Source organism: Platichthys flesus, chromosome 22, assembly GCF_949316205.1.
Source record: "Platichthys flesus chromosome 22, fPlaFle2.1, whole genome shotgun sequence".
Classification (NCBI taxonomy): domain Eukaryota; kingdom Metazoa; phylum Chordata; class Actinopteri; order Pleuronectiformes; family Pleuronectidae; genus Platichthys; species Platichthys flesus.
The window spans coordinates 2,106,567-2,131,642 of record NC_084966.1 but is presented as its reverse complement, the minus strand read 5'-3'; the positions used below and the strand labels follow the sequence as shown (position 1 = coordinate 2,131,642).

Genomic DNA, 25,076 nt, shown 5'->3' with positions numbered 1-25,076 from the left:
AACAGAGGAGAAAAATCCTTCCGAGGACCTTTTTTAAACTTTACTTTACTTTGAACGCGTGAAACGTGCGGGGCTCTGCGGTGAACATACGCGGGAGTACGCGGCCGTCGGGAATACTGAAAGTTACGGTAATTGACTACGGTAGTTGACGTTTGGAGGAGTTCAAGAAAACAAAAGTAGTTTTACGCACCAGGCGGAGAAGGAGACGGGTTGTCTGCCTCGTTCTGCGGCTCCTTTCCCCGCAGCCTCTTTACTCCGGTTCGCCTGTCGTCGAGGGGGTTTTCTCTCTTCCTCGGCCCGGACGTGGAGACCCTGACGACCCGTGACCCAGCCGCTGGTCCCCTCGGCGGCTCGGACGCCACCATGCTGCCGAGCACAGCGCTTTACGCGGCCAAGAAGCGAAAGAAGCCCGTTCAGAAAATGTAAGTCAATCAGAAACCCCGCTGTAACCACTGCTTTAACGACCCCAATAACCACGCTAATCAGTATAATCAGCATAGTAGCATCCCATAATAACCCTACTCACACCCCACAGGCTGTTTAAAGCGTGTTTACAATGAATTGTCTGTGCGTAATGACCTTATTGTGTCTGTGTGAACACCCCCGAAGTGCGTCTGGTGACCCGCTCCTCTGCTGGGACTGCACGTGATCCTCCGGGATGAGTTTATAATCTATTACAACGCAACACGAAGCGGTTATAACTTCTTAATTGCATTATGTGAGTCCTCCACGCTGCGCTGTGCAGAGAGCTTTCTGTGTGTAGGTGCTTGCAGCTGTGCAAACACCTCCAGTCAGTCTGCATTACAGTCTGAGCTGCACGGGAACAAGGGCGCAGCAGCTCACACGTTGTGCTCTGTGTTTGCCATAGAAGCTGCATTGTCCCGAGCTCGATCCATAAAGTCTATTTTCCCCCTGCTGCGGTTATGCAATGTTGGCCAGCCACACCAGAGGTAATGTGAAGTGCCGAAGTCCAACAGCCGTGCAGGCCGATCCACGACCAGCATGGAAAATAAAAGAAAACTGTTGCTTCAGTACTATTTAAATCTAATTATACCATGTGAGACAGCTGGCCCTCTCAGACTGATTTGTGCAAATGGACTCCACTCTGTAAAAAAAGCCATTTCACTCAGATCTCCTTTCAAGAAACCTCCTGGAGGAGCATAGCGCTGAGGTGAGGGCGCTCTGTAGGTGGGGAGGTGCACATCAGGAATATCATGACACCACCTCATGGTTCTACTTGTGATTTAGGTAAACATGCACATGGCATGTCGTTCCCCCCTGGATTCCCCTGCTCGGTCCCCTGGAGGGCCCCAGACCACAATCTGAGAACTGCTGCTGCACACTGTTGCTCTGCAGATCATTCTTCAGGGCGGCATGTGCTACATAGTTCTGGTTTCGCTCAGTGGAAGCCCGGCTGTGGGTTTTAATCTCCCACCAGCACCCAGGTGAAACAGGGAATTGAAGTCAGACACCTCCGGACCAATCAGAACTCCCTAAGCACCTTGAGAAAACACCTTAACGGAACCCCTTAGCAGACGCTAACTTCCTTTCCAAGTGGGTCAGACAACACACGGTGGCCCTCAGGTGACATGCAGATGTGCAAAGTTCCTCTTCAAGAACCTTCAAGGGTCGTGTGTGTGTAACAGCTGTGTAGTAGAACCCTCATAGTGGTTTAGTACCATGGTGGAATGGTTCCTCCTACATATCCTCTTAACTTTCAGACTCAAGGTTCCATACTTAAATAGTTTATAACAGACTGTTAATGACTAACTATGCCTTGATCCTTTATCTGCAGCATCAGGGCTCTTCCCTTCATTCCACGTTACTTTGTTCTCTGATGTGCCATGCAATTAAAAAACACTTAGTGCCATTAAGAGCTTTTTAGGGTTCTCTAGTGCGCCACGCTGAAAATAATTTCCTCCTAGGACCCTTTCTTCTGTGAGGAACATCGAGATGGGTTCTTTAAGGATCCTTTTGAGGGGTTCTCTACACGTTGAGCTAACTTCAGCCAACTTCAGGAGCTTTTTTAAAGCACACAGTTGTTCCACTGGGAGCATTCATGGTTCTCTAAAGAACATTAGACTGGTTCCATAGAGGCTCTTAGTAGTTTGGGGTGTTCTTTAAAGCACCGGGCTGCAGGAGAAGTATCCTGGTTCCTTCAGGACTTAGCTTTAATCTTCCCTGCCGCCCTCCTCCTCCTCCTCCTCTCTGTGATTTTAACCAGTTTGTGATTTTCTAACTTTAACAAGCCAGACCGTGTGTTAACTGCTTCACTCGGAACCACAGGCTGGATCCGAGAACCCCGGGAGAACCCTGCCAGAACCGTGGTTTCAGTGTGTGTGTGTGGTACTACCTGCATTAATCATAATCAGGACGCGGAGCGAGAGCACTCTCACGCAATGTTTCCACGAGGGAGGGAGGGAGGGAGGGAGGATGGCGTAATCTGAGACTTGCTCTGTTTTTTTTCTCCTCCTCCCCTGACTGCCACAACATACTTTTTCCTGTCTTTCCTTCTGTCTCTCTGTGTGTTTTTTCGGGGTTGTTTTTTTCCTCCCTCCCTTGACTCAAATTAACATAGTTCTGTGTCACGCAAACGGTTACGTAAGTCTGCCATGTTCACTCGCCTCGGTTTTTTAGGAAAACTTACTCTCTGGGAATTTATCTTTTTCTTCCTTTCTTTTCTGGGGGGGGTGGGTGTGAGTGAGTTATGAGTGTGTGAGAAGACGTGTGTTTAACCGGCAGGCAGCACTGGAGGCGGTGTTCCAGCAGCAAACCCTCAAGCGCTTCACCTTTTTGTTTACACTGCACGTGAAACCAGAACATTTAAATCTATGCTAATGTCCGCGCGGAGGAAACAAGGAGAATTCAACGTGGGTCAGCGTCACAAAAAATGTGCAAAACAAACTTTAAGTAAGAAGACAAAAGCCGACAAAGACCCAGGACATGACATAAAGTGTGTGGACACAAACCATTCACCCTCCATGACTTATGAACGTGACACCCCGAAACTATGCTCATGTATATGCTGCGAAGGAAAGCTGTTATATCATACTGGTATTTTCCCAGTGAGCCACCAGAGCCACAAGCTGTATTCAGACGGGGAAATGTCCGGAAAACTGGGTCAGGACATTTTGCCTTTCACATATGAAGAGCAGGAGATTGTTCGGGTCTCGAGCAGCAGGAGGAAGGACATGACGTGGAAATCCTGCTGTGGAAATCACATCTTTGTGCGTCGCCTTCTCAAGTTGTCGTCTTTGTCGTCGTCAACAACACACCCACTTAAAAATGTATTCGGACATTTCTTATGTTCTTGAAAAGTTCCAGAGCAACTCACTCAGACATCTGCCTTCTCACATACAGCTCCTCCGCAAAATTCCAAGAAAATGTCCGAGCTTCCTTGCCCGTGTGCAAGCAGCTGTAGGGATCTCCACCAGTTAGAAGGTGCGGTGCAGATATTGGACTTGAGAAGGCTGCCAGCTGATATCTGATATCAGTTGCACGTTATGCATTTCAGACAATATGTTATAAATAGACTTTACACACTGTTTCCTGGATTAACTAAAAGTCATAATTGAGCTTTTTCGCAGTCAGAGGTGTCCCATTAAAAGTTTCACGATGGTGGTTTGTGGGGAAAATGCTTTTTGTGCCGCAGGGAACATTAATGGTTCGGTCACAGTAAACTGGGGAGAGTATTATTTTATGGTGCTGACTTTGTGTTGCCATGTTGACAGAGGAAATATTGTTTTATGCCGCAGACGATTAACGTAACTCTGGCCCTAAAGGGTTGAGGGACGACTCTGGAGATGCAGTGGTGTGCATCAGAGCCAGTTCTGATCCTGGGAAGTGTACAGTGATTTGGTCATGATGGGCACGAAACCACATATATTAGCTTCTTTATTTATGGGCCCTATAAAAGTTGAAATGTGATGATTTATGAACCCTAGAAAAAGCCTGTAGTCAAAACAGGAATTTCCAGTTAGTTCCCCTTTTGATTTTTGATGGTAGGGGATCAAATGAGGTTTCCAAGTTGCATCAAAGAACAAAAAGTGGACGGTTTTTCCTCTGTTTTGTTCTGACAGTGAAATGTGGAGCATGGCGGCACATGCATGTGTTTATATTCAGTGTTTCCCTGCAGATGAATTCAAGTGCCAGATGATTTCTGTTTGTCAGACAGAATGAAGGAGAGCAGGAACAGACCGGTCACTTCTGCTCTTCCTTGTGTTGTTGTTTTGTGTCGCTTGACGTGATCCTGGCTCGAGTCCTGCTGATGCGTCTTGAGACCGACAGCCAGAGACGCACAACTTCTCTCATGACTAACACGTGATGGTCACCCAACATCCACTTCCTGGGTGTTATGACACTGACCAGTGCCACAACACACTCACTGGTTGTTTTATTGATGGTTTTATTCTGATGGTTTTAGTTCCTGTGTTGTGCTAATCAGCTTTGCTTCATTACAACATGTGCGGCTATAATTTCTAATATTTATGGATGAGTAAAGTTATAAACACTGACTTAAATCAGAGTAAACACAATTAAAACATGTATATTAGTATTTGTTAATGTTGGTAATATAAGATATTCTGATAATTTATGTAGTATTTGATATATATTCCAGTATTTTTGCATCAAAGTGATTAAATACCTTAATTTCCAGGGATTTAATGAACCAGATCAGCCAAAAACAGACACCTCTAGTTATCTGATTCATTAATGGACTTATGTATTTAATATTAACGTGGTGTTGAGTTTTATACTTTTATAAGATCAAAGTGTTTGTGAAGCTGAATGTGAATTAATTTGAAAAGTACATTAAACATATAAAGCAGAGATCATTTATTTCTATGTGTCAAAGATGATGTTAGTATTAGTAGAGTATTGATCGAGTATCGATCAGCTTTCAACCCGATGACCTATCGGCTGTGGTCTTTCTGGCTCTGATATCACTGGAGCTCTCACACTCCTCTTTTTTCCTGTATCATAACTCCGGCAGGGAGCAGACGCCAAAATCGTGTTCAGTTTCCTTTGTTCCACTAAGGTGTCGTTTCCCCGTCGGAGACAAAGTGCCTTTGTGTGAGCGCAGGGGAGTGTTTCTTCAAATCCAACACAACTCCACGCTCGCTCTCTCTCTCTCTCTCACACACACACACACACACACACACACACACACACACACACACACACACACACACTCGTATATACACGCCCCTTCCAGGACAGATTAAGCAGATAAAGCGAGAAGCAACAACACTGGTCGCTCATTGTTCTCGCAGGGAGTTGTGCCGTCAGGAATGCAGCGATAGCCATCTCGCCTTGATTTCAGATATGTCGTGTTCTGGAGTATTATTGGAAGCAGATGTCTTATTTACAGGAGGGAGGGAGGGAAGGATGGAGGGAGGGAGGGGGAAAGGGAGGGAGGGCCAGCGTCCACATTTTACACATTTGTGTTGCACTTACACTTCAGATCTCCCCTCCACAACTGTTCTCCCAGAGGCTGTCTGCTCTCAACAACAGAAAAAGCTCTGAAACAATTCAAGAAGGTGGTTTTCTTCTTGAAAGGTGGCTTTCTGCTGGGGATTGTGTTTTCAGTCAGTTGTGGTCCAGAGGTTTTGAAGGTTTGAGCTCCAGCGAGTCGAGGCACGAGTTCTTCACGTTTATTTGCCTGTAACCTCTTTGAATCTGATCTTCTGGATTCAACATATTTTACAATTCCTTCTGTTAATCTTTCCAGTTGATCACATTCCTTCTTCAGGCTCATTGGTACCCATCTTCTAAATTCATCACATTTCAGAGGAAGCCTTCTCTTACCTTCAGGGCACAAGTTGATATTGGCAAATCAACCCGGAGCTGTTGACATTGTGTATCCACTGCAGACGAGATGTTGAACAAACACAACGAGGAAAGAAGTTCTGGTCCTCGCTGTTTTCACAGTTTGGTTCCAGGCTGCACAGTCGGACACTTGAAGGCACCTGCACCTAACTTTTCCTCTGACTTGAGGTGGTGTTCGAGGGGAATTTTCCAAGTCGGGAACTTATTTGATTATAAGTTCCCAACTTAGCGCCCCCTGCCGGATCATGAGGCAAACTATTCGCCTGATGCGCGTCTAGACTGTCAATTTTAACTTCAAACATTTCCCCCCACGTTTTAATAAAAGGTAAGAAAGAGACAGATCTAGTTATTAGTTTTATTTATAACTAGGTCTCGTTTCTGTGCTTTCTTCAGATGAAGAAGTTAAGATGATGACTTGTGCCTCTCAGTTGAAAATGTGTGAAACTGATAAGAATCTTTAAACGACTCATTTCTGTTCTTGTATCAACTTTCTGAAGAACACGAGTCACTAAAGAAGAAGTCACCAGTGGATTTCTGAGCTGATAAGGAATTGAATACATGAAAATGTAATGGTTGACAGTTCTAAACTCAATGGTTGACCTAGCCCTGGTCCATCAGACTGTCTGAAATCCTCCATGGAGCTCGGGTTGACCCCGAACGAGCGGCATCTCCTGGGCCGGCCTCACACCTTCTGTGGGAAAAAAGAAAAGCCCCTCTGTGCAGCGGAGGTCTGGTTTGAGTTACAGACGAGAAGCCGCTGGGTTTACCGCCGGTCACCGGAGTTCAGTTACAGATACAGACCTGCCGCTGAGCTTCATCTGTCCCGTCGGCGTCGAGCTGCAGCCGGAGCCTCAGCGGCCGAGCGGTTTGTTTACCACATTACACAGGTTGAAACAACAAAAAGGTGTCAGGAATTTATTTGGAGAACACATGCCACTGCACCGAGGCGGATATGGAAACCAATATGAGTAGACTGGAGCTGCAAGATGTCATCAGGCGCTTATGAATAGAGTTTATTATGTCAGGCATTCCTCTATAGTTTAATCAGGATTTAAATATGTAGCAGTCCAGTCCGCTTCACTAGACCATCACACCACCACAGATCAGTATTTTAATGTTTCTATTCATCAAGTACAGTAAACTGAATATATTTATTTTGGCTGGTTTCCTTCCGTTTTCCCCCAATAATGAATCTGAATTATCTCGGGTGCGAGTGCCGCCATCTTGTTCCCTTGAAAACATTTGCTGTGTCTCAAGTCAGCAGGAAGTTGCAGGCAGAAGAACTTGGTCTTTGAACTTTCAGTTTTGTGTTTTGTGTAATTTTTTTAAATGGTTGAAAGGAAATCTGATTCAGGAAGGAAACTGTCCATTTCCCCTCTCTCTCTGTCTCTCTCTCTGTCTCTCTCTCTTTCTCTCTGTCTCTCTCTCTTTCTCTCTCTCTCTCTCTCTCTCTCTGTCTCTCTCTACACACGGGTGACAACACGTCCCTGAGCAGGTGACTTCAGGCCGTTCACCTGGTTCCCATGTTTACATCGGATGGAGCTCCTCCTCAGCTCCGCCTCTGGAGAGTCCCGGTGGGCGGGGCTTTGTTTGTTGATCTCAACGTTTTACTCCCCAACATCCAGAAGCTCTTTCACAGAGGGATGTCTATAGGGCCGGCACCTACGACTCTGTATTCATTCATTCTTTAAATCTTAATTGTGTCCAGGTGCTCAGGTGTGAAGATTTGGTTATTCATCTCATCTTAAGTCTTGTTACGTGGAACACACTCATCCAGAATGTTAGTTTTTACTCTGGGAACTTTCTGACCTTTGGATTTTGAGTCATGGGTTTGTGAATCATTTAAATTCATGAGACGAATGATAATCAATAAATGGAATAATCGTGAGCTTCAGCCTAATTTAAAAGGCACATTTATTTATGTGTCTCTCTGTTGTTTTATTTGCTTGTTATTTCAATGTCTTCCAGCTGCTGGTGCACTGACGCACACAGACGTCAGTTTATAGAACACATTTAGCCTCCAGCTCATTGGTTGCACTCATCGTGACCTTTCTCAGTCTCAAACCCGGGCCCAGACTTGAAAGGGGAACTGACCTTTTAAAAAAAGAGTCAAAACCGCTTCTATTTTCTTGTAGATGTTTGTTTTGAGATGTCCTAAATGAACCTTCTGTTCTCCTTGTCAAGTCCTTTTTCTTCTGCCCGCAGCCCCAAACCTCCACCTCCCGATGGCATCAAGTCCAACCCGTCCAAACGCCACCGCGACCGGCTCAACGGCGAGCTGGACAAGCTCACCAGCCTGCTGCCCTTCACCGAGGAGGTCAGGGCTCGGCTGGACAAGCTGTCCGTCCTGCGCCTCAGCGTCGGCTACCTGAAGGTCAAGAGCTTCTTCAATGGTGAGTGTGGGAACCTTTGGAGCTGAAGATGTGTTTTCTCCTATCTCACAGGCTGCATCACTTTGATCACTTATTCTTCCATTGAAGCCTCTCGACTCTTCTCCACTTGTGAATTTACTATCAGTTTCTATTTGTATCAGGGATAAAAGTGCTGCTGTCTCGATCCCCTTCCAGTACGAGCACAGTGGGGTTGGTTGTTTGATTCTCGCCATGTTTTCTCCTGGATTCATTTAATCATTTTTTAAATATTCTCAATACAAAGGTTTCTCTACTTTTCTTTGACTCGCTCCATTTCCCTTTAACTCAAACCTAATACAACAAATTCTGCATTTTGTGGAAACAGTTTAGAATAAACATACTTTTAACTACAAATAATGTAGGTTAATTAATCCGTCTTTATCTTTTTAATAGAGCTTCTATTGTACTTGCAAAAAAAGAGGTTACACGGCTAAGAAGAAAACCAGCCAAATGTTTGTTTCCCAAATGTTGCTGTAAATCTCTGTTAACAATTACTTGAAAAATAAATAAACTTCTAAGTTCTTTAAAAAAAAAGAGAGAGAGAGAGACAAATCTCTCCTCCGGGAACCTGGAGGTTATTTATATATATTTACGAATTCTGCCCGATTTCTGTGAACATGGTGCTGGGAGGTTATTCCAGTTTCCATCCAGCTTCCTCACATTGTTCTGAGACCTCTTTTGAAAATAGCAGCAATTAGATCCAGAACGCCTGAAAGATGAGGTTCCTATTCACAGTGTGGGTGTTTGTGTGTGTGTGTGTGTGTGTGTGTGTTCGGAGCCACCCTCCTCAGCAACAGGAGGTGTGTAGCAGAGGCGATGCTCTTGTATCCTAACCCGGTGGGGATGTCGGCCTGAACGCACAGTTACCCTCAGAGGCTCGTGCCCCCCCCCCCCCCCCCCCCCCCCCCCGGCTTTATGACGGTTAAGACTCGGGGTCCACTGTGTGTGTGTGTATGTGTGTGTAAACATGTGAGGTGCACCTGCTCTGTGCTGTAGTTTAAAATGCTGTCACTGTTATTCTGATGGTCAGAAGCTTTCCCTCTGCTGCTGGATGAGTCGACGGGCGGTCCACGGAGTGTTTGTCCAGTTTCACGCTTTCTATTCTACATTATACAAAAACATTTTTTAGACTAAACAATGGATTGATTGATTTGATTGAATTGACGTCATGGAGCTCGTTGAGCTGACCTCATTACCGAGGGAAGAGTCAACAGATGAAGTGATGGTAAATGAGGTTCTGAATGAAAACAAAGAATAGTTGTTGATTTGTGCACTGAGCAGTTTCTTCTTCTCTGGAGTTACAGAGTTACAATTCATTTTTCAGCCCTGATCTCAGTTCGTGTTTTCGGATCAACTATTTGGCAGCGTGGTTCACCGAGTGTCGACTGAACAGATGCGCCCGGGGGTCTGGTTACTTTCACAAGTGTCCTTATGAGGTTAGGTGGCAGCTTCACCCAGGGCTTTTATTTTGAGATGAGAAGAAATAGTCATCGATTGAGATTACATTTTACAGCTGGTTGAAAAGAAAAGTCATGTTTTCTTATTGTAAATTAAAAAATCTTAATGTTGTGAATAGAATCAGTTATAAAAGAGAAAAATTCCATTAACAAAAGAAAGGAATTAACGGATTAATCCCTGATCCTTTATAAATTGCCTCCCTGTGTCAACATCCCACCGGGCTTGTGCTTTTATTTTGACAGGTACTGGAGTGTTTTGTGTGATAATCCAAACCACAGTCAAAATCCCTGTTGGCACGTTCGCCCCTGGATCTGCACAGAATAACTAACTCAGCATGTGACAGTGTTTTGTATTTTCTAACTCCCTCGCCCAGAAGCCGCTCTTTTACTTTCTGATTGCAACACACACGCCGCAGGTTATTACAGGTTGAGAACAGATTTATCAAAAAGGACGAGATGAAAAAAATAAGTGCCAGTCTTCATAAAAGCTTCTGAGATCACACACATACAAACAGGCCCGCTTCTTGGCCACTGATCCGTCACCTCTCCCATCGAGCCACACCCGTTTCCTGTGGTGGCCCCTGCAGCACCCCGGGGCCCCTTTTCCTCCGACTGTTCAGCCCTTTCCTCCTCGGCTCCGACGTCTGAGGTTCGCGGCTCCCCCCCCCCTCCAGCTCAAACAAACGCTGCAGGTCTCCAGTGTGTTGTTACAGCGCGGTGGGGGGGGGGGGGGGGGGGGCGGCTTGTTTGCACGGCAGGTCTGCAGCAGGACAACTCAAGGCTCTATCCATTCATGACACCCTCCAACACACAGTTCCCCCCAATCTGACCTGGTCCTTCAAAGGTTCATTTTAATGTGCATGCATCAGAAGCGGTGAAAGCCCATTGTGCTGCATCTTAAGTGAGTCTGAACAAAGTCCTCATTACCGAGGCTTTTGAGGTTTTGTGTAATGACAGGTCGGCTTCTCCACCTCCAGGCTACATCCACTCTCATACACCTATTGAGTTCTAAAACTAAAACTAGCTTTTCGCTCCCGTCTATACTGACACACCTGAGTATGAATAAATCTATCTATCTATCTATCTATCTATCTATCTATCTATCTATCTATCTATCTATCTATCTATCTATCTCTCTATCTATCTATCTATCTATCTATCTATCTATCTATCTATCTATCTATCTATCTATCTATCTATATCTGATGGCAGGCAGCAGATTAGTTGATCAATAAATCAATAAATCATCAGCCAGGAAGCGTCTTTAACTGTAGTTTATTATCATTAGTCATGTCTCTGGGTATTTTTCCTTTAGAGTCATATTTAGTACTCATAGATAGTACAGTGTCATTAACCATACTGTTCTCCAGGTCTCACCCGGTGTGTGCTGATAAATGTTGCAGCCTAATAATGGAGATAATAATAACCACCGATTGTTCCTCTGTGTATCTCTGTCTTTGCTTCGCTCTAATTGCGATAATAGAGCGTAGTGATTTTATTACACTAAACATAAAAGTGCTTTAACGGTCAAATAAAAGCGAGACATCAAAGAAAGGTGATTATTAAAAGTGTGGAGGGATAAAAGCACGAGGACGGAGCGTAGAACTAATCGTGCAAACAGTCAAAATAAAAGACATCGAGCAACAAGCAAGTGCATAAAATGGAGTTTACAAGTTTTAAAAGGTAAATCTGATACAAAGCAGCTGCTCAAGGATTAAGGTTGAAATGAGGCCGTCTTCTTAAACTAAAGAGTGTGTATCTGTGTGTATCTGTGTGTGTCTGTGTGTGTGTGTGTGTGTGTCAGTTCTGGTGAGCTGAGATGCAGATTTACCTCGTCTGTAGATCCTCAGCAGATATGTGTTTACTTGGACTGAAAGAACATGGCCGATCTTCTGTGAGGTCATGTTGGGAGCCGGGGCAGCGACAGGACAGGAAGTGGCTTCGATATTCTTAGAGCGCAGACAAACCCTGAATTTAGATTTTGATTCATGGCTTTAAGTTCTAAAAAGGTCTAAACAATGGTTTAAAAAGGCTGGTCGCTGAGAAAGAAGGCACAGATGTGAAGATCTGCTCTGTCTCTCCAGCACGTTTCCCCTCATGATGAACAGCACAGCCTCGGAGAAAAAACCTGATTTAAGTAACGTGAATAAATATAAACAATTCAAAGAGCTTCCCCGAGGTTAAGAGCACAGCAGGTGGAAGTGTCTGGATGGATCTCTGCCAAAAAGACAAGCTTTTATCACCGAACCACACAAATGAATTGAGATATGAAGCCGCTGTGGTTGATTGTGGCTCTAAAACATGTTTGCAAATGTGATTAAAGCGATAAGCGATTTTTAAAAGATCAGAAAATCATTTGGTTTTAATCGTCCATCATGGCTTTGTAACTCGTCATGTGACACGAATGATGCAACAGCCAGAAAACCTCTGGGGTGATTGAGTGACGACGTGAATGTGTTAAAGCTGCACAGCTTTTTATAAATGAGCCCCGCTGCCCACATCGCAATTAAAATAGATTTCCCGACGCAGGGAAAACACCCGAGCCAGTCGGAGCTCTGCAGGCGTCAGAGAAAACAGCAGCGGAACAGTGACCACAAATTAAATCAAGATATTCCCTCCACTCCCAGTACAAACATTTACTTAAGAGCAATACAATTCCTCCTTCCAGACACAGGGTCTGAAACTGTGTCAGACAGAAACTAAACGGCAGCTCAGTCTGACTATTAAACTGTTAAATATAGATTATTGATCGGTTTAATAGGTTAATTTCCAGATCCAGCTCGGCTGCTCAAGAGCTTTTTAAAAGGTAGTAAACACCTGAATTAAGATGTTTGAAGTACTTGAGCTCTCACTGCTTGAGTTTTGCTATTTTTTGATTTAAAAAAAACAACTTTAAATGTTAAATGTAAACAACCGACGTGTGCAGTGCTTCTATTTGGGTTGCGTGTTGCATTATGGGTCATTTTGGTCATTAACCCGCAGACGAGGAGTGACTTCATGTGTCTGCTCGGAGAGAAATAATGACATTCACAGATCCAGAGGAACAGACTGACTGAGCGTCTGCGGCCTCGGTGAATCCCTCATTGTGACGAGTCAGAGTCTGTGCGATGGAGAATTTCCCAGCATGCCTGTCAGCGAACAAAGACGACCCGGGAGTGTAAAGGCTCATGGGAAGGCCGGCACGTCGGAGCGGCAGGAAGTGGATGAGAAAGGAACGCTCTGTGTCCGTCCTCTCGTCCCTGTCTCTTACCCCGGGGCCGAGCCGCAGGATGGGGCGGAGAGGCCACTGGGAAACGCCTGGAGGTTTGATCCCATGGCCGACGCTCACAACACGGGCATTGTTTAACGCTCTGAACGTTTTCTGAACCAGACCTCCCTCATGTTCAGACACGGCTCTGTTTGTCAGCGTCTGTGTCTCAGAAGCTTTCTTTGCTTCGCTTCAACTGTGAAAATGATCGTTGGCCCAAATAAACTGAAAGAGAAACAAAAAGGCTAAATTGCCTCACATAGACACAAAACTGCTGCAAAATGACACAACACAATTGCAAAACAACTGCAAAGAGCTGAACATCTGCCTCAAATAGATGCAAAATGGCCTCGTAGAGACCAACATCTGCCTCAAATAGATGCAAAATGATTGAAAAGAGATGGAAATCTTGCAAAATGTCTAGAAAACAACTACAAAGAAGTAGAACATGTGAATAAAAGAAGTAAAACTGAAAGTGCCGGGTGATATTTCACCAGTAAATAAGAAAAACAACCTTTTACGACGATGTCAAAAAATAACAAAAGCTGGATGTTGAACGGTTTCAGGCAAAGGAGGTCGTTGAGAATCTTTTGTTCCTTCTGTCTGTGTGTGTCACTGAAGTATTTGCCCACAGATCAGTGCTCTGTGATGAAGGTCCTCTTGAAATCCACAGCGCACGGATCTGAGGTTTCCACATTTTTCCAGAGTGGATGTGTTTGGTTTTTGGAGTGAAGTCTGATGAGGCCCCAGCAGAGGAGATTTCTGGCTGCGGAGAGCCGTAATTTGTGGTCTTATAATAGCTCGGCTGAACTTCCCTCTCCTCTGCTGGGCCTCGGGAAACACACACACACACATACACACACACACACACACACACACACACACTATACCCCCCTCCCCCTCCATGTATTTTCCAGATGTGCTTCCAGCGGACGGTTTCAGGCTGCGCTCTCTATTCCCAGCAGATACAACCGGCTGGAGGTCGTCGAGGTTCCTCTATCTGAACCCGTGACCCCCCCCCCCCAGCCCGACCTCGGACCAGTCTCATGGCTGAGGAAGGAGGAGGGGGTTGAAGGTCAAGGGTCACCGTGCTGTCAGAGATACAGTAGTGCTTTTAAACAACAGCTAAGAAAACATCTCCAGGCACTTTGGTTTGACTGCTCCTCAATTTAATCTGGTGAAGAGATCCAGAAGACGCCAGTAAGTGGAGGTTGAGTGCTCTAAGTTTTCTAGACTGTGAGTGAAACTCTAGTTCTGTAAGAATCGAGGGAGTGTCCACTTCGCCCCTCTTCTGCTTTTTCCTGCCGTTTGCCTGGCAGGCTGCTCCGAGGCGTCGACAGACAGAAACCAGTGTTGTGGTTGTTGCCGAGGTTTCACACACACCGACACTGCAATGACATGAAACACACACCATACACACACATACACAGACACACACACATATCAGCAGCTCACCTCCAAAACACAAAGCAAGTCCTGCTGCAGATTCACTGTTTGGCAGGAGTCCTGCGTCGGGAACCGCTGTCAGGAAACAGATGCTGGTTAAACAGCGTCTGCTCGGACCTGCTTCGTTCTGAGGCTTAGTGAAGCTGAGTGAAGCTGAGTGAGGCTGAGTGAAGCTGAGTGAGGCTGAGTGAGGCCGAGTGAGGCTGAGTGAGGCCGAGTGAGGCTGAGTGAGGCCGAGTGAGGCTGAGTGAGGCCGAGTGAGGCTGAGTGAAGCTGAGTGAAGCTGAGTGAAGCTGAGTGAGGCTGAGTGAAGCTGAGTGAGGCTGAGTGAAGCTGAGTGAAGCTGAGTGAAGCTGAGTGAGGCTGAGTGAAGCTGAGTGAAGCTGAGTGAGGCTAAGTGAAGCTGAGTGAGGCTGAGTGAAGCCTGGTGAGGTCGAGTGAAGCTGAGTGAAGCTGAGTGAAGCTGAGTGAGGCTAAGTGAAGCTGAGTGAGGCTGAGTGAAGCTGAGTGAAGCTGAGTGAGGCTGAGTGAAGCTGAGTGAGGCTGAGTGAGGCCGAGTGAGGCTGAGTGAGGCCGAGTGAGGCTGAGTGAGGCCGAGTGAGGCTGAGTGAGGCCGAGTGAAGCTGAGTGAAGCTGAGTGAAGCTGAGTGAGGCCGAGTGAAGCTGAGTGAAGCTGAGTGAAGCTGAGTGAGGCTGAGTGAAGCTGAGTGAAGCTGAGTGAGGCTGAGTGAAGCTGAGTGAAGCTGAGTGAAGCTGAGTGAGGCTGAGTGAAGCTGAGTGAAGCTGAGTGAGGCTAAGTGAAGCTGAGTGAGGCTGAGTGAAGCCTGGTGAGGTCGAGTGAAGCTGAGTGAAGCTGAGTGAAGCTGAGTGAGGCTAAGTGAAGCTGAGTGAGGCTGAGTGAAGCTGAGTGAAGCTGAGTGAGGCTGAGTGAAGCCAGGTGAGGCAGAGTGAAGCTGAGTGAAGCGGAGTGAAGCTGAGTGAGGCTGAGTGAAGCTGAGTGAGGCTGAGTGAAGCTGAGTGAAGCTGAGTGAGGCTGAGTGAAGCTGAGTGAAGCTGAGTGAGGCCGAGTGAAGCTGAGTGAGGCCGATTGAAGCCGGGTGAAGCCGGGTGAGGCAGGGTGAAGCCGAGTAAGGCTGAGTGAAGCCGAGTCAGGCTGAGTGAGGCCGAGTGAGGCCGAGTGAAGCCGAGTGAGGCCGGGTGAAGCCGGGTGAGGCAGAGTGAAGCCGAGTGAAGCGGAGTGAAGCCGAGTGAGGCTGAGTGAAGCTGAGTGAGGCTGAGTGAAGCTGAGTGAAGCTGAGTGAGGCTGAGTGAAGCTGAGTGAAGCTGAGTGAGGCCGAGTGAAGCTGAGTGAGGCCGATTGAAGCCGGGTGAAGCCGGGTGAGGCAGGGTGAAGCCGAGTAAGGCTGAGTGAAGCCGAGTCAGGCTGAGTGAGGCCGAGTGAGGCCGAGTGAGGCCGAGTGAGGCCGAGTGAGGCCGAGTGAAGCCGAGTGAGGCCGGGTGAAGCCGGGTGAGGCAGAGTGAAGCCGAGTCAGGCTGAGTGAAGCCTGGTGAGGCCGAATGAAGTAGAGTGAGGCTGAGTGAGGCTGAGTGAAACTGAGTGAGGCCGAGTGAGGCTGAGTAAAGCTGAGTGAAGCTGAGTGAGGCCGATTGAAGCTGAGTGAGGCTGAGTGAGGCTGAGTGAGGCCGAGAGAGGCCGAGTGAAGCTGAGTGAGGCTGAGTGAGGCTGAGTGAAGCAGAGTGAAGCAGAGTGAAGCTGAGTGAAGCTGAGTACTTTCATCTCAAAACCCAGGATCTCTGCAGGCTTTTGGTCTCCTGGAATATTTGGGATTTTAAAGATTAATTAAACTTAAACTTTAAAGAAGACTTGTTTTATTGCACCTACTCCGTCACAGATATTCAGATTAGATTTGTTGTTACACGCTTTTAAAAGTATATATTACATTTCCGCTTTCTGCAAAGATGTGATTCACCAGTTTCATTCATTGTTTTCTGGGAAAGGATAAACAGCTTGTTCAGTGAAGGGTGAACGGGTTGAGAACAGGAGATAAAGAACTGGGTTGTGACAGTGAAGTATGCGCATCAATATTTGTATTGGCAGGAGAGACAAAGTCCAACAGAGAGACCTTTACAGCGCTGCCACAAACCGGTTCTGTCGACACAGAATCAAACAGAAAACAAGACAAGAGGAGGGAGAGAACATGGGAACCATTTTAAATACCTGAGACTTGTGTAAACTTTGAAGGAAGTCTTCATGCAGCTGATGTGTCAGTGTAGTCAAAGGTCACAAATGAGGTCATGATGCACCAGAGAAGAAAAACGTTTGTTTGTGGTCTGATTCCTGGAATATGATCTGGAGAGGGTCTGGAAGGAGTCCTGTGGGTCTCACTGGGTCCAGGGTGATAACATCAGACCTGCAGACCGTCAGCACGCTGGGTCGCAGTCAAAACACAGCAGACACACGCTCGTGTAGAAACCTGCCCAGGCATCTGGGGAAGACCACAGTGTGTGTTTGGTGTGTGTGTGTGTGTGTGTGTAGTGATCAGCAGAAACATGCTGCTGCTGCCTCATGCACTCATTTCTGCTTTATCTACGTATTGTTATCTTCAGCATTAACAAATCATTTCATATCTTTTAAATTTGTAGTTTTCTTTTCTTTCTTTTCTGACATTCACTGGAAACTTTGAGGAATTAAAAAACTTTTATTTTCATGATGATGTAGTTTAATTGAGGGAAATCAATATACAGATAGTATAAACCAGAGGGATTCTGGTACACGCGTGTTTCTCTCCACGATCCACATGGATCAAACACGCATGACTCTTCATCACAGCGTCCTCCCAGTCAGTGACATCACATGTTGGGGTGGGCGGGCTTTGTTTTCGTGCCACGATGTTGTTTCTGTGCTGAGCTCTATTCCTCCTGCAGAGAACAATCATAAAGCTGGAGAACAATCAAACGACCTCCGTCTCTTTCATCCGTCCGCTCCCCATCGGTGACTAAAGCCTTACTCACTTTGTTTTACCCACAAATCCCAGCACCTGACACATCTGCTTCTATGGAGCAGTTGCAGTTTGTCGTCACGTCTCTGTCTCTGTTGTCCGTTCGAGGGGAGATGATACTACTGAGCCCGATTTTTATCTCCACTATAAAAATGATTTGCATCGTCCGTCCTGCTCAACCGTCACTGCCAACCATACACAAACAACCCAAACAAAGAGCTGGGAAAAGCGTGGCGAGCTCTTGTGAATATATAAAGGGAATAAGACGTCAATGCACCAAATTGTGAATGAAAACAAGCCTTTTTAACATGGGATCAAAGTTGGAAAATGATAAATGCAGTTTTTAAAGCTCATGTTGACTTTTCTCTGCAGCTTTTACCTAAAGTAAAGTTCACAGAGTTGTTTTGAGCTGTGTACCCATGATGCACCGAGTCATCTCTTTAGATTATTAACCTCCAAACCACAGAGCACCTGTCAGCTAACACGTCCTCAGATATGAACCCTGCAGAGGTTTTCTGTCCCCTCGCTCAGAGGACACTGAGTCGACATGAGTGAAGGAGAGAGACTCCAGAAAGTGAAGCAGCAGGGGAAGGGAAGGTTTAATGAAAAGCAGCGTGGAGCAGATCAGTGCAGATTAATCGCAGCTCGGCCCGACGTGCCTCTCTGCCTGGAACTCGCCGCCGAGCTCCACGTGCTTGTCAGTTAATCAGGGGAAACCTGTAAAACACGTTGACTAATCTCTCCTCTGTGTCTTATAGGAAGTTATGTTTGTCAGAGGAAGTCAGGGCGGGAGGAAGCGCCCGGGGCGAAGTGGCGGTGGAGTGAAAGGTGTCTGCTAACCTCTGCTCTAGCCACAGCCCTGGGGCCAGACAGGGCTGAGCGGTGGCTCGGACGCGCTCAGAGATACACGTTGTTATTTAAAGAAGAAGCACAGGACACGCTGTGCTCTGTGCTTTGTGGTTTGTCTTGAATCTCGGTTGCGATTCTGCTGAGAGCATGCAGGGACAGAAAAGAACACGATTAGAAAAGGAAGTTTAAAAATCTAAACACTCAGGATAAAAGATAATCTGCAGGATTTATTACCAATCAAAGATCAGTGAAAAGCAGCAGCTTGTGCACGTCCCAGTGGATTTTTGTATATATTATTGCGTGTTATTGCATGACTGAATAATAAAGAAAATCGTCCACAGTGACAAGCAGCTGCAGGTCAAAGGTGAGGCTAAACTTTTTTCCCAGAAGCCCCTGCAGTAAGTTATAGGAAGCTGAAAGTGGTTTTAAAGGGCAATTCCAACTCTTTCTACTGTTAAGTGAATCTCAAGCCACAAAATAATTTAATTTGATTCTGCAAGAACAGTTTCATTAACGGTAGAGAATCGGTGCTGTTTGCGTGAATCTGATTTAAATGAGATTTAATTTAACATTAGCATACAGGCTAACTCCCGAGCTGGATTTCAATATCGTTTTTCTTTAAAATCACAATCTTCATCCACAAATTGAGGCTCCTCATCACTGAGAAACTGGAGATAACAAATCTTAACAGTATTTAGAGAAATATGCAGCGTTTGAAGATTCTCCAGGAAATTAGCATAATTTCATATTTCTTTAAAATAAAAAGCTCTTGCGACCACATGTTTGGTGAATCCTTACGTACTTATATAGTTCCCGTTGTGTAGAAGGAGGAGAAGCTGTGTGGTGGCTCCTCAGAGCTTCTCAAAGGGTCATGTTTTTACCCAAGACCCCTTTTTTACGAAAGTGTGGAGGTTCAGATATTTCCAGAGTCAGGATACAGTTGCCGAACCGTCATGATCTCATTTTCCTCGGAGGAACAAGCTGCTTCCTGACTCCACTTCCTCTTTATCGACCCAAATGTGTCGCTCAGAATTAGCCTCTCCTTTCATTGGATAATTGCCGAGCTGTGAACGTCCCTGATACGGAGCGGGAGGCTCCAGCCAAGCGGTTTGATTTGTCGGAGACGCCATCGAACAATGGAGATAATTAACCCGGTGACAGTTTGTGCAGAAACGGGGAACTTTTGATCGATCTGGATTCTTCTCAGCTGGACGCTCGTTGATCCGTTATAACCAGAATATCTCTTTGTTTACCTCAAATGTTTTGAATTAAAAATGATCTTTAATCCGATGGGTTTATACTCCCCGTCTTCTGGACGATGTTGGTGTAGTTCTTTTATTTCACTCGTCCATCTTGAAGCGATTTAAGTGATTATTGTGCTCCACGAAACCTCCTCATGTGATTTATCCTGTCAAATATCAAGTTTCCTAGTGAGGCTCATTAACATCATTAGGTATGTTGCTTTTATGCTTCATGTTGGATTTGGAAAAGGACGAAGCCTTCGTGCTCTTTGTGCTCGTCTTCTGAAAACTTGTATCCATAAGACTCCAGGAAGAAAGTTCAACAAGACTTTTTTGAAAAGAAAAGTTAAGAGTTGGTATGAGACTTAAATATTATACAACTGGTCAAGCAGCAGATACACAAACTATAAGTGATCATGTAAAACGCTTTCATTCGCTCTGAATGTGTGAAAATCGGTTTCCTTCCACCAGCTGTTGTCCCTGAATGTAACTGGATAACCTGGAATGAAACCGGGCCAAAGGTTTGCAGCATGGGAGCGGAGAGCCAATAAATGGGTCCCAAGAAAAACTCCAGGGATGAAAATATGATTAAAGAGATCCGTGACATCAAAGTGTGTTTACTCCGTCTGACTGTTCTCTTGTTTCTGGACTTTTCCTCCTTGAGAATCAGATACTTTTGCCACTTGAAGCCTCCAACAAGACTCCAAACCAAAGGAAAAATCCCTCTTAGCTCCACGCACACACGTGACGAGGACTCACAACTGCACATTCTTTGATTTCAACGCATAACATGTTAGGAATCACCGACTTGAGGCTTCCTTCGAGTTGGGTTGAGGCTTTTCAGCTGCGTTTTGTGAGTCCTGTGTCCAGTTGTCAAGGAAGACTGTAGCGTAGATTGTGTTTTACTCACTGGACTCAAGTTAGGAAAGTGTTGATTCCCTCTGGATATTCTATTTGTTGAGATTATTTTCTAGTTTGAGAAGCTTGAACGTGTTGAGATCTGCATGTTCAGTGACCTTATCTCTTCACAGCTCTACTGCCGCCTGCTTGCTCTCCACCTACGTGCAGATCAATTATGAAACGCCAGAGACTTTATTCAGTGAGCACAGGACAACACGGGGCCAGAGAATCGGGCTCTTGCTCCTCAGAGTCTTGATTCCTGCAGCTGTCGGCTCTCGCCACCTGTTTTTCCGCTCTGTGTTTTTGGTTCTTTTGCGCTCGAGTCTCTCTGCGGCTGTAAATCCTGCGGCACCACGTGCAGGAACCGCCGGCCGCTGATCTTCTGCGTTTTCCATGTTTCAACCTCGGCCGCGCCGTCCACCTGTTGCGCCTGCTTCCCCCCCCCACAGACACACACTGTCCGTTTGAAACTGTGTGGAGTGATCCATCACTGAGCTATCTCTCCTGCTCGTTACGCAGCCAATCAGGAGCGAGCACTGAGAGATACTGAGTCTCCCTGCACACGCTGCACGTCTGGAGCTGCAGCGGCCCTGTTGTTCTTAATAACAGGGAAATGCGTTGGGTCGGATCTTTATTATGGAAAATTACTGGCAGCCTCTGGGCCCCGCCCCTCCTCCCCATGAATGAGAGTTTACACAGGCAGCGAGGCAACTATGTGCAGGTCATTAAGGAATCAAGGAGCTGCCAAGAGACACTCCGGTGCGGTGGGAACTCGAGCCGCCGTTCAACACAACTCGATACCTGCACCGACAACTAATCTCAAATTATAGATTCAAGTCGGCCGGAGAAAAACAAGAGAAACCCAAGTGATCGAGCAGCGGATGAAATATTCATGGTTTGTTGCTGCAGGAGCAGAATATCAGTGAATTGTCTTTAGAGGGTTAAGAAGGATGACTGGCAGATGGTTATTTAACAATGCCTTATAACTTTCTTTTGTATTTCTTTTGTAAATATTACCAGCATTGAGGTCTTTATTCTTATACTCCAACGTTACACCGACCCTGGAGCCTGATGGGATTTCTTTTTGTAATTACTATAACTTATAGATATATGATAATGTGTCACGTGATCAAAAACTCTGACTAAAAATAACCCGATTAGAATTTGGCTAACTCAAAATAACACTGTCCTGATCCAGTAAAGTCAACAGGACGCTGTGTCTGTGTTTCACTCAGCCAGAGACTTTTCTTTTTTTACACGTGCACTTATGTACATTTCCAGCTCAAGCGTTTCCAGATGTGAAACTCAGCGTCTAACCAGGTTCTGCAGTCAACCCACCAGAAACAAGTCAAACTGGGAGAAACTCATCAGCTCTTTATTGCTCACTCATCGTCCCACGGCTCATTTTAGCTTTTCAACACGTACGAATGAATGTGAGCGACAGCAGCAGGAAATGTGATCTGCTGCAGGCAGACGCCCCGGTGACACCAGCATGAGCCGCGTTAATGTAATCAGCAGTTTGCATCGCTGCTGCTATCGTCTGTGCTTCTCATCTGTTTATTTTCTGCTTCTTCTCTTTTCTTTGGAAACACTTGAAGAAAAAAGCCTGTTGTAACAGATCTCCCCCCCCTCCCCTCCCCCCCGCCGTATCTTTCCCAGCTGTCGTTTCTGGGAATGTTTTTAATCTCTGACATTAAAGATGTGTAATTGATAGAGATGTGCAACACTAAAGAAGACTCAATGGTTTAAAGTTTTAAAAAAAGGCCTGCGTCACCATCTGAACTTTTCCTTTCCTTCCAGTGTCTTGTTGGTTTTCTCGTGTTTCTGCCAAAAACCAAAACTAGATTCAAGCTAAAAGTGACTGTCTCCCCGGAGCTGAGAGCTGTGAGACACGGCTCATTGTCGCTTTCATGTGAATCCACACAAAGGAAGACGTCTTGTGAAATCTCCACAGAGACGTTTGACATCATGCAGTTTCACAACACGCAGCCGGCAGCGCTCAAACTCCAGCTCACGACTTTTACTTTGATCCAAATCTGTTTTTACTTCTTTTGTGTTTTTTGAAGCGTTTTCAGCCTCGTCCATGACTAAATGTTTTCAGTTCCTCATTAACATAACAACCCGGCGATGCTCCTGATGACCGTGGACATTGCTCAGCTGCGGTGTCATTGGTTTAGATTGGCTCACTGGAAACTAAGCAGCAGCGTGGCTGAATAGGAGCTGGTGTCAGGGTCTATAAAAGAGCCCCAGTGCTCACAGGAGGATGGTGTTCGTCTGTCCAGATCAAATTAGGCTCTGTCTCTCTCCTGAAGTCTGAGGCCACGTCTTTAAATGTCTCGTTCCAACCATGTAGAACAAAGAAAAGCAGAAAACTGCCTCAAGGAAAAAGATGCAATGGGTACAGGTAATTGATTACTAATTGGATGATTGTTGGCATGGGTACAGGTAATTGATTACTAATTGGACGTAGTGTCTCCCTGATCAATGAAGGTTGAGTTCAGTCACTTAACCCCTGGCTGTGATGGGACATGGCAAAAACACTAGAAACAATATTAACAAGGCTGGAAGCACAAACTGATTTGGTGGTGACGCCAGCAACTCCGTGGTGACACCAGCAACTCCGTGGTGACACAAGCAGCTCTGTGGTGACACCAGCAACTCCGTGGTGGCACCAGCAGCTCCCTGGTGACACCAGCAGGTCCGTGGTGACACCAGCAACTCCGTGGTGGCACCAGCAACTCCCTGGTGACACCAGCAGGTCCGTGGTGAAACCAGCAGCTCAGTTGTGACACAAGCAGCTCCGTGGTGGCACCAGCAGCTCCCTGGTGACACCAGCAGCTCCGTGGTGACACCAGCAGCTCCGTGGTGACACCAGCAGCTCCCTGGTGACACCAGCATGTCCGTGGTGAAACCAGCAACTCCGTGGTGACACCAGCAGCTCCCTGGTGACACCAGCAGGTCCGTGGTGACACAAGCAGCTCCCTGGTGACACCAGCAGCCGCCGGCCTTTACTGTAACACAGCAGCTGTTGCCGCTGAGTTCCCTGGTGACAAATGTGTGTGTGTGTTTGCAAACTTCTGAAGCCGTTTGATCCAAATGCTCCGGCAGGAAATTGAAACCTCTCTCGCAGGTATTAGAGTGGCAGCTGCAGGGTGTGTGTGTGTGTGTGTTTGTGTGTGTGTGTGTGTGTGAGAGACAGTATGTAGTCGACAACCCCGGCTGTAGGTGTTGGCGTGTTGCTGCAGGATTCACCATGACACAACACGTGACATCAGGGGATTATATTCAATGGAAAGAAACTGTTAACGCAGTGAAATGATTGATTTCTGAAAAGCCACTAATCAAACCTACGATTATTCAAGTGCTGCAAACTTTATCACGACTAGAAGAGAAGCACCGTCTCACACATGAAGTCATTATGTTGCATGAATTAAATTTACCTGAAACTCAGAGGTTTCAAAAGTATAAATGTGGATACTTGGATTATTGGTGCAATTAATCTGTAGTTCTTGTTTTATGCAGAGACTTTATTCAAAAGTTTAATTTGGTCTTTAGTCCGGCTCCACACACACAAAATGCTTCTTCTCTGACTTGTACCACATCCTTTCACCAAGGTTTGTGCAAATCTGTCCTGTAGTTTTTACAGAATCCTGCTAAATAAGAGATACAGATGAAATCCCTCTGCAGTAACCCGGTGTATCAAACATTCTTTCAATTCAATCAATAATGGAATATACAATGAATCGGTCGGCCCTGTGTCTTTACACGTTCAGTTCTCGGTGACTCCAGGTAGATGGTGTGCTGCTCCTCGTGTTTACATACCTCACCGGTGCAGATGAAAGAGGAGCCGGCGCCTCCCTCCAGCTGGTTCAGACATGTCCACAAACATGGCCGTCCTCGCTGTTGGGCCCAAACACCAAAACAATGACTGGGTCTGTGTAATCACTCTACACACCGCGGAGGGTTTAACCCCCTCACGGCCCTGCAGGACACACACAACTCTGACACATGTGAAACTCATCTGGGGTCAGAGATTCTGTTTCAGTTGTGACACGGCAGAAAAATAAGAGCTTGAGTTTAGATGATTAAATCAATAGTAGAACACGAGCAGGGACAAAACTCTCAAGGAGCTTCAGATCTGTTTTTTAAAATCTGTTTTTATCCACGTTTGAACAAAAACCACATGTTGTCTTGGAGCTGAAATTTGCCACAGATGCAGAGGTTTGGTCATTAACACATTAACATGCTGATGTGAAGAAAACAAAACCTGGAGCTTCAAGGAGGTAAAAAAAAATGTAATCAATGCTTTTTATTATCCAGTTTAATCATTAACTTTACTATAAATAAAAAGTAAATAAAGATCCAAACAAATATATGGAGCTTGAAGACAGAAAATAAGCTTAAATCCACATCTTTCTTTTCTCTCAAATATCAATGACATGAAGAATCTGAGTTTCAGGGACTTTGCGTGTGAACGAGAGGCTCAACTGCAGAATTACATTTTGTTAAATCTCCACATCAGTGTGGACACGGCCTCGCAAACACCCCCCCCCCCTGTTTTAAACGATCAGATAAACTGTCTTCAGGAGCTCGGACACTGATCTCAAACCTGCCACAGGTGTTTGTTCTTTGCAGCAGAAGAGGAGAAGTCTGGCTTCAATCACGAATTAGTCAAAGTGACCTTAACTCACCAACAA

General features: G+C 45.8%; 1 protein-coding gene across 1 annotated transcript in view; it reads left to right on the top strand.

Moving 5' to 3' along the window:
* Positions 1 to 286: 286 nt before the first annotated feature.
* The window catches only part of LOC133933712 (aryl hydrocarbon receptor-like), a 49,731-nt gene continuing 24,941 nt past the window's right edge, over positions 287 to 25,076 (top strand). Inside the window, exons 1-2 of the mRNA XM_062380896.1 lie at positions 287 to 422; positions 8,035 to 8,222. Of these exons, the coding sequence (XP_062236880.1) occupies positions 364 to 422; positions 8,035 to 8,222 (247 nt within the window). The 5' untranslated portion in view covers positions 287 to 363. The remainder of the gene's footprint in view (positions 423 to 8,034; positions 8,223 to 25,076) is intronic.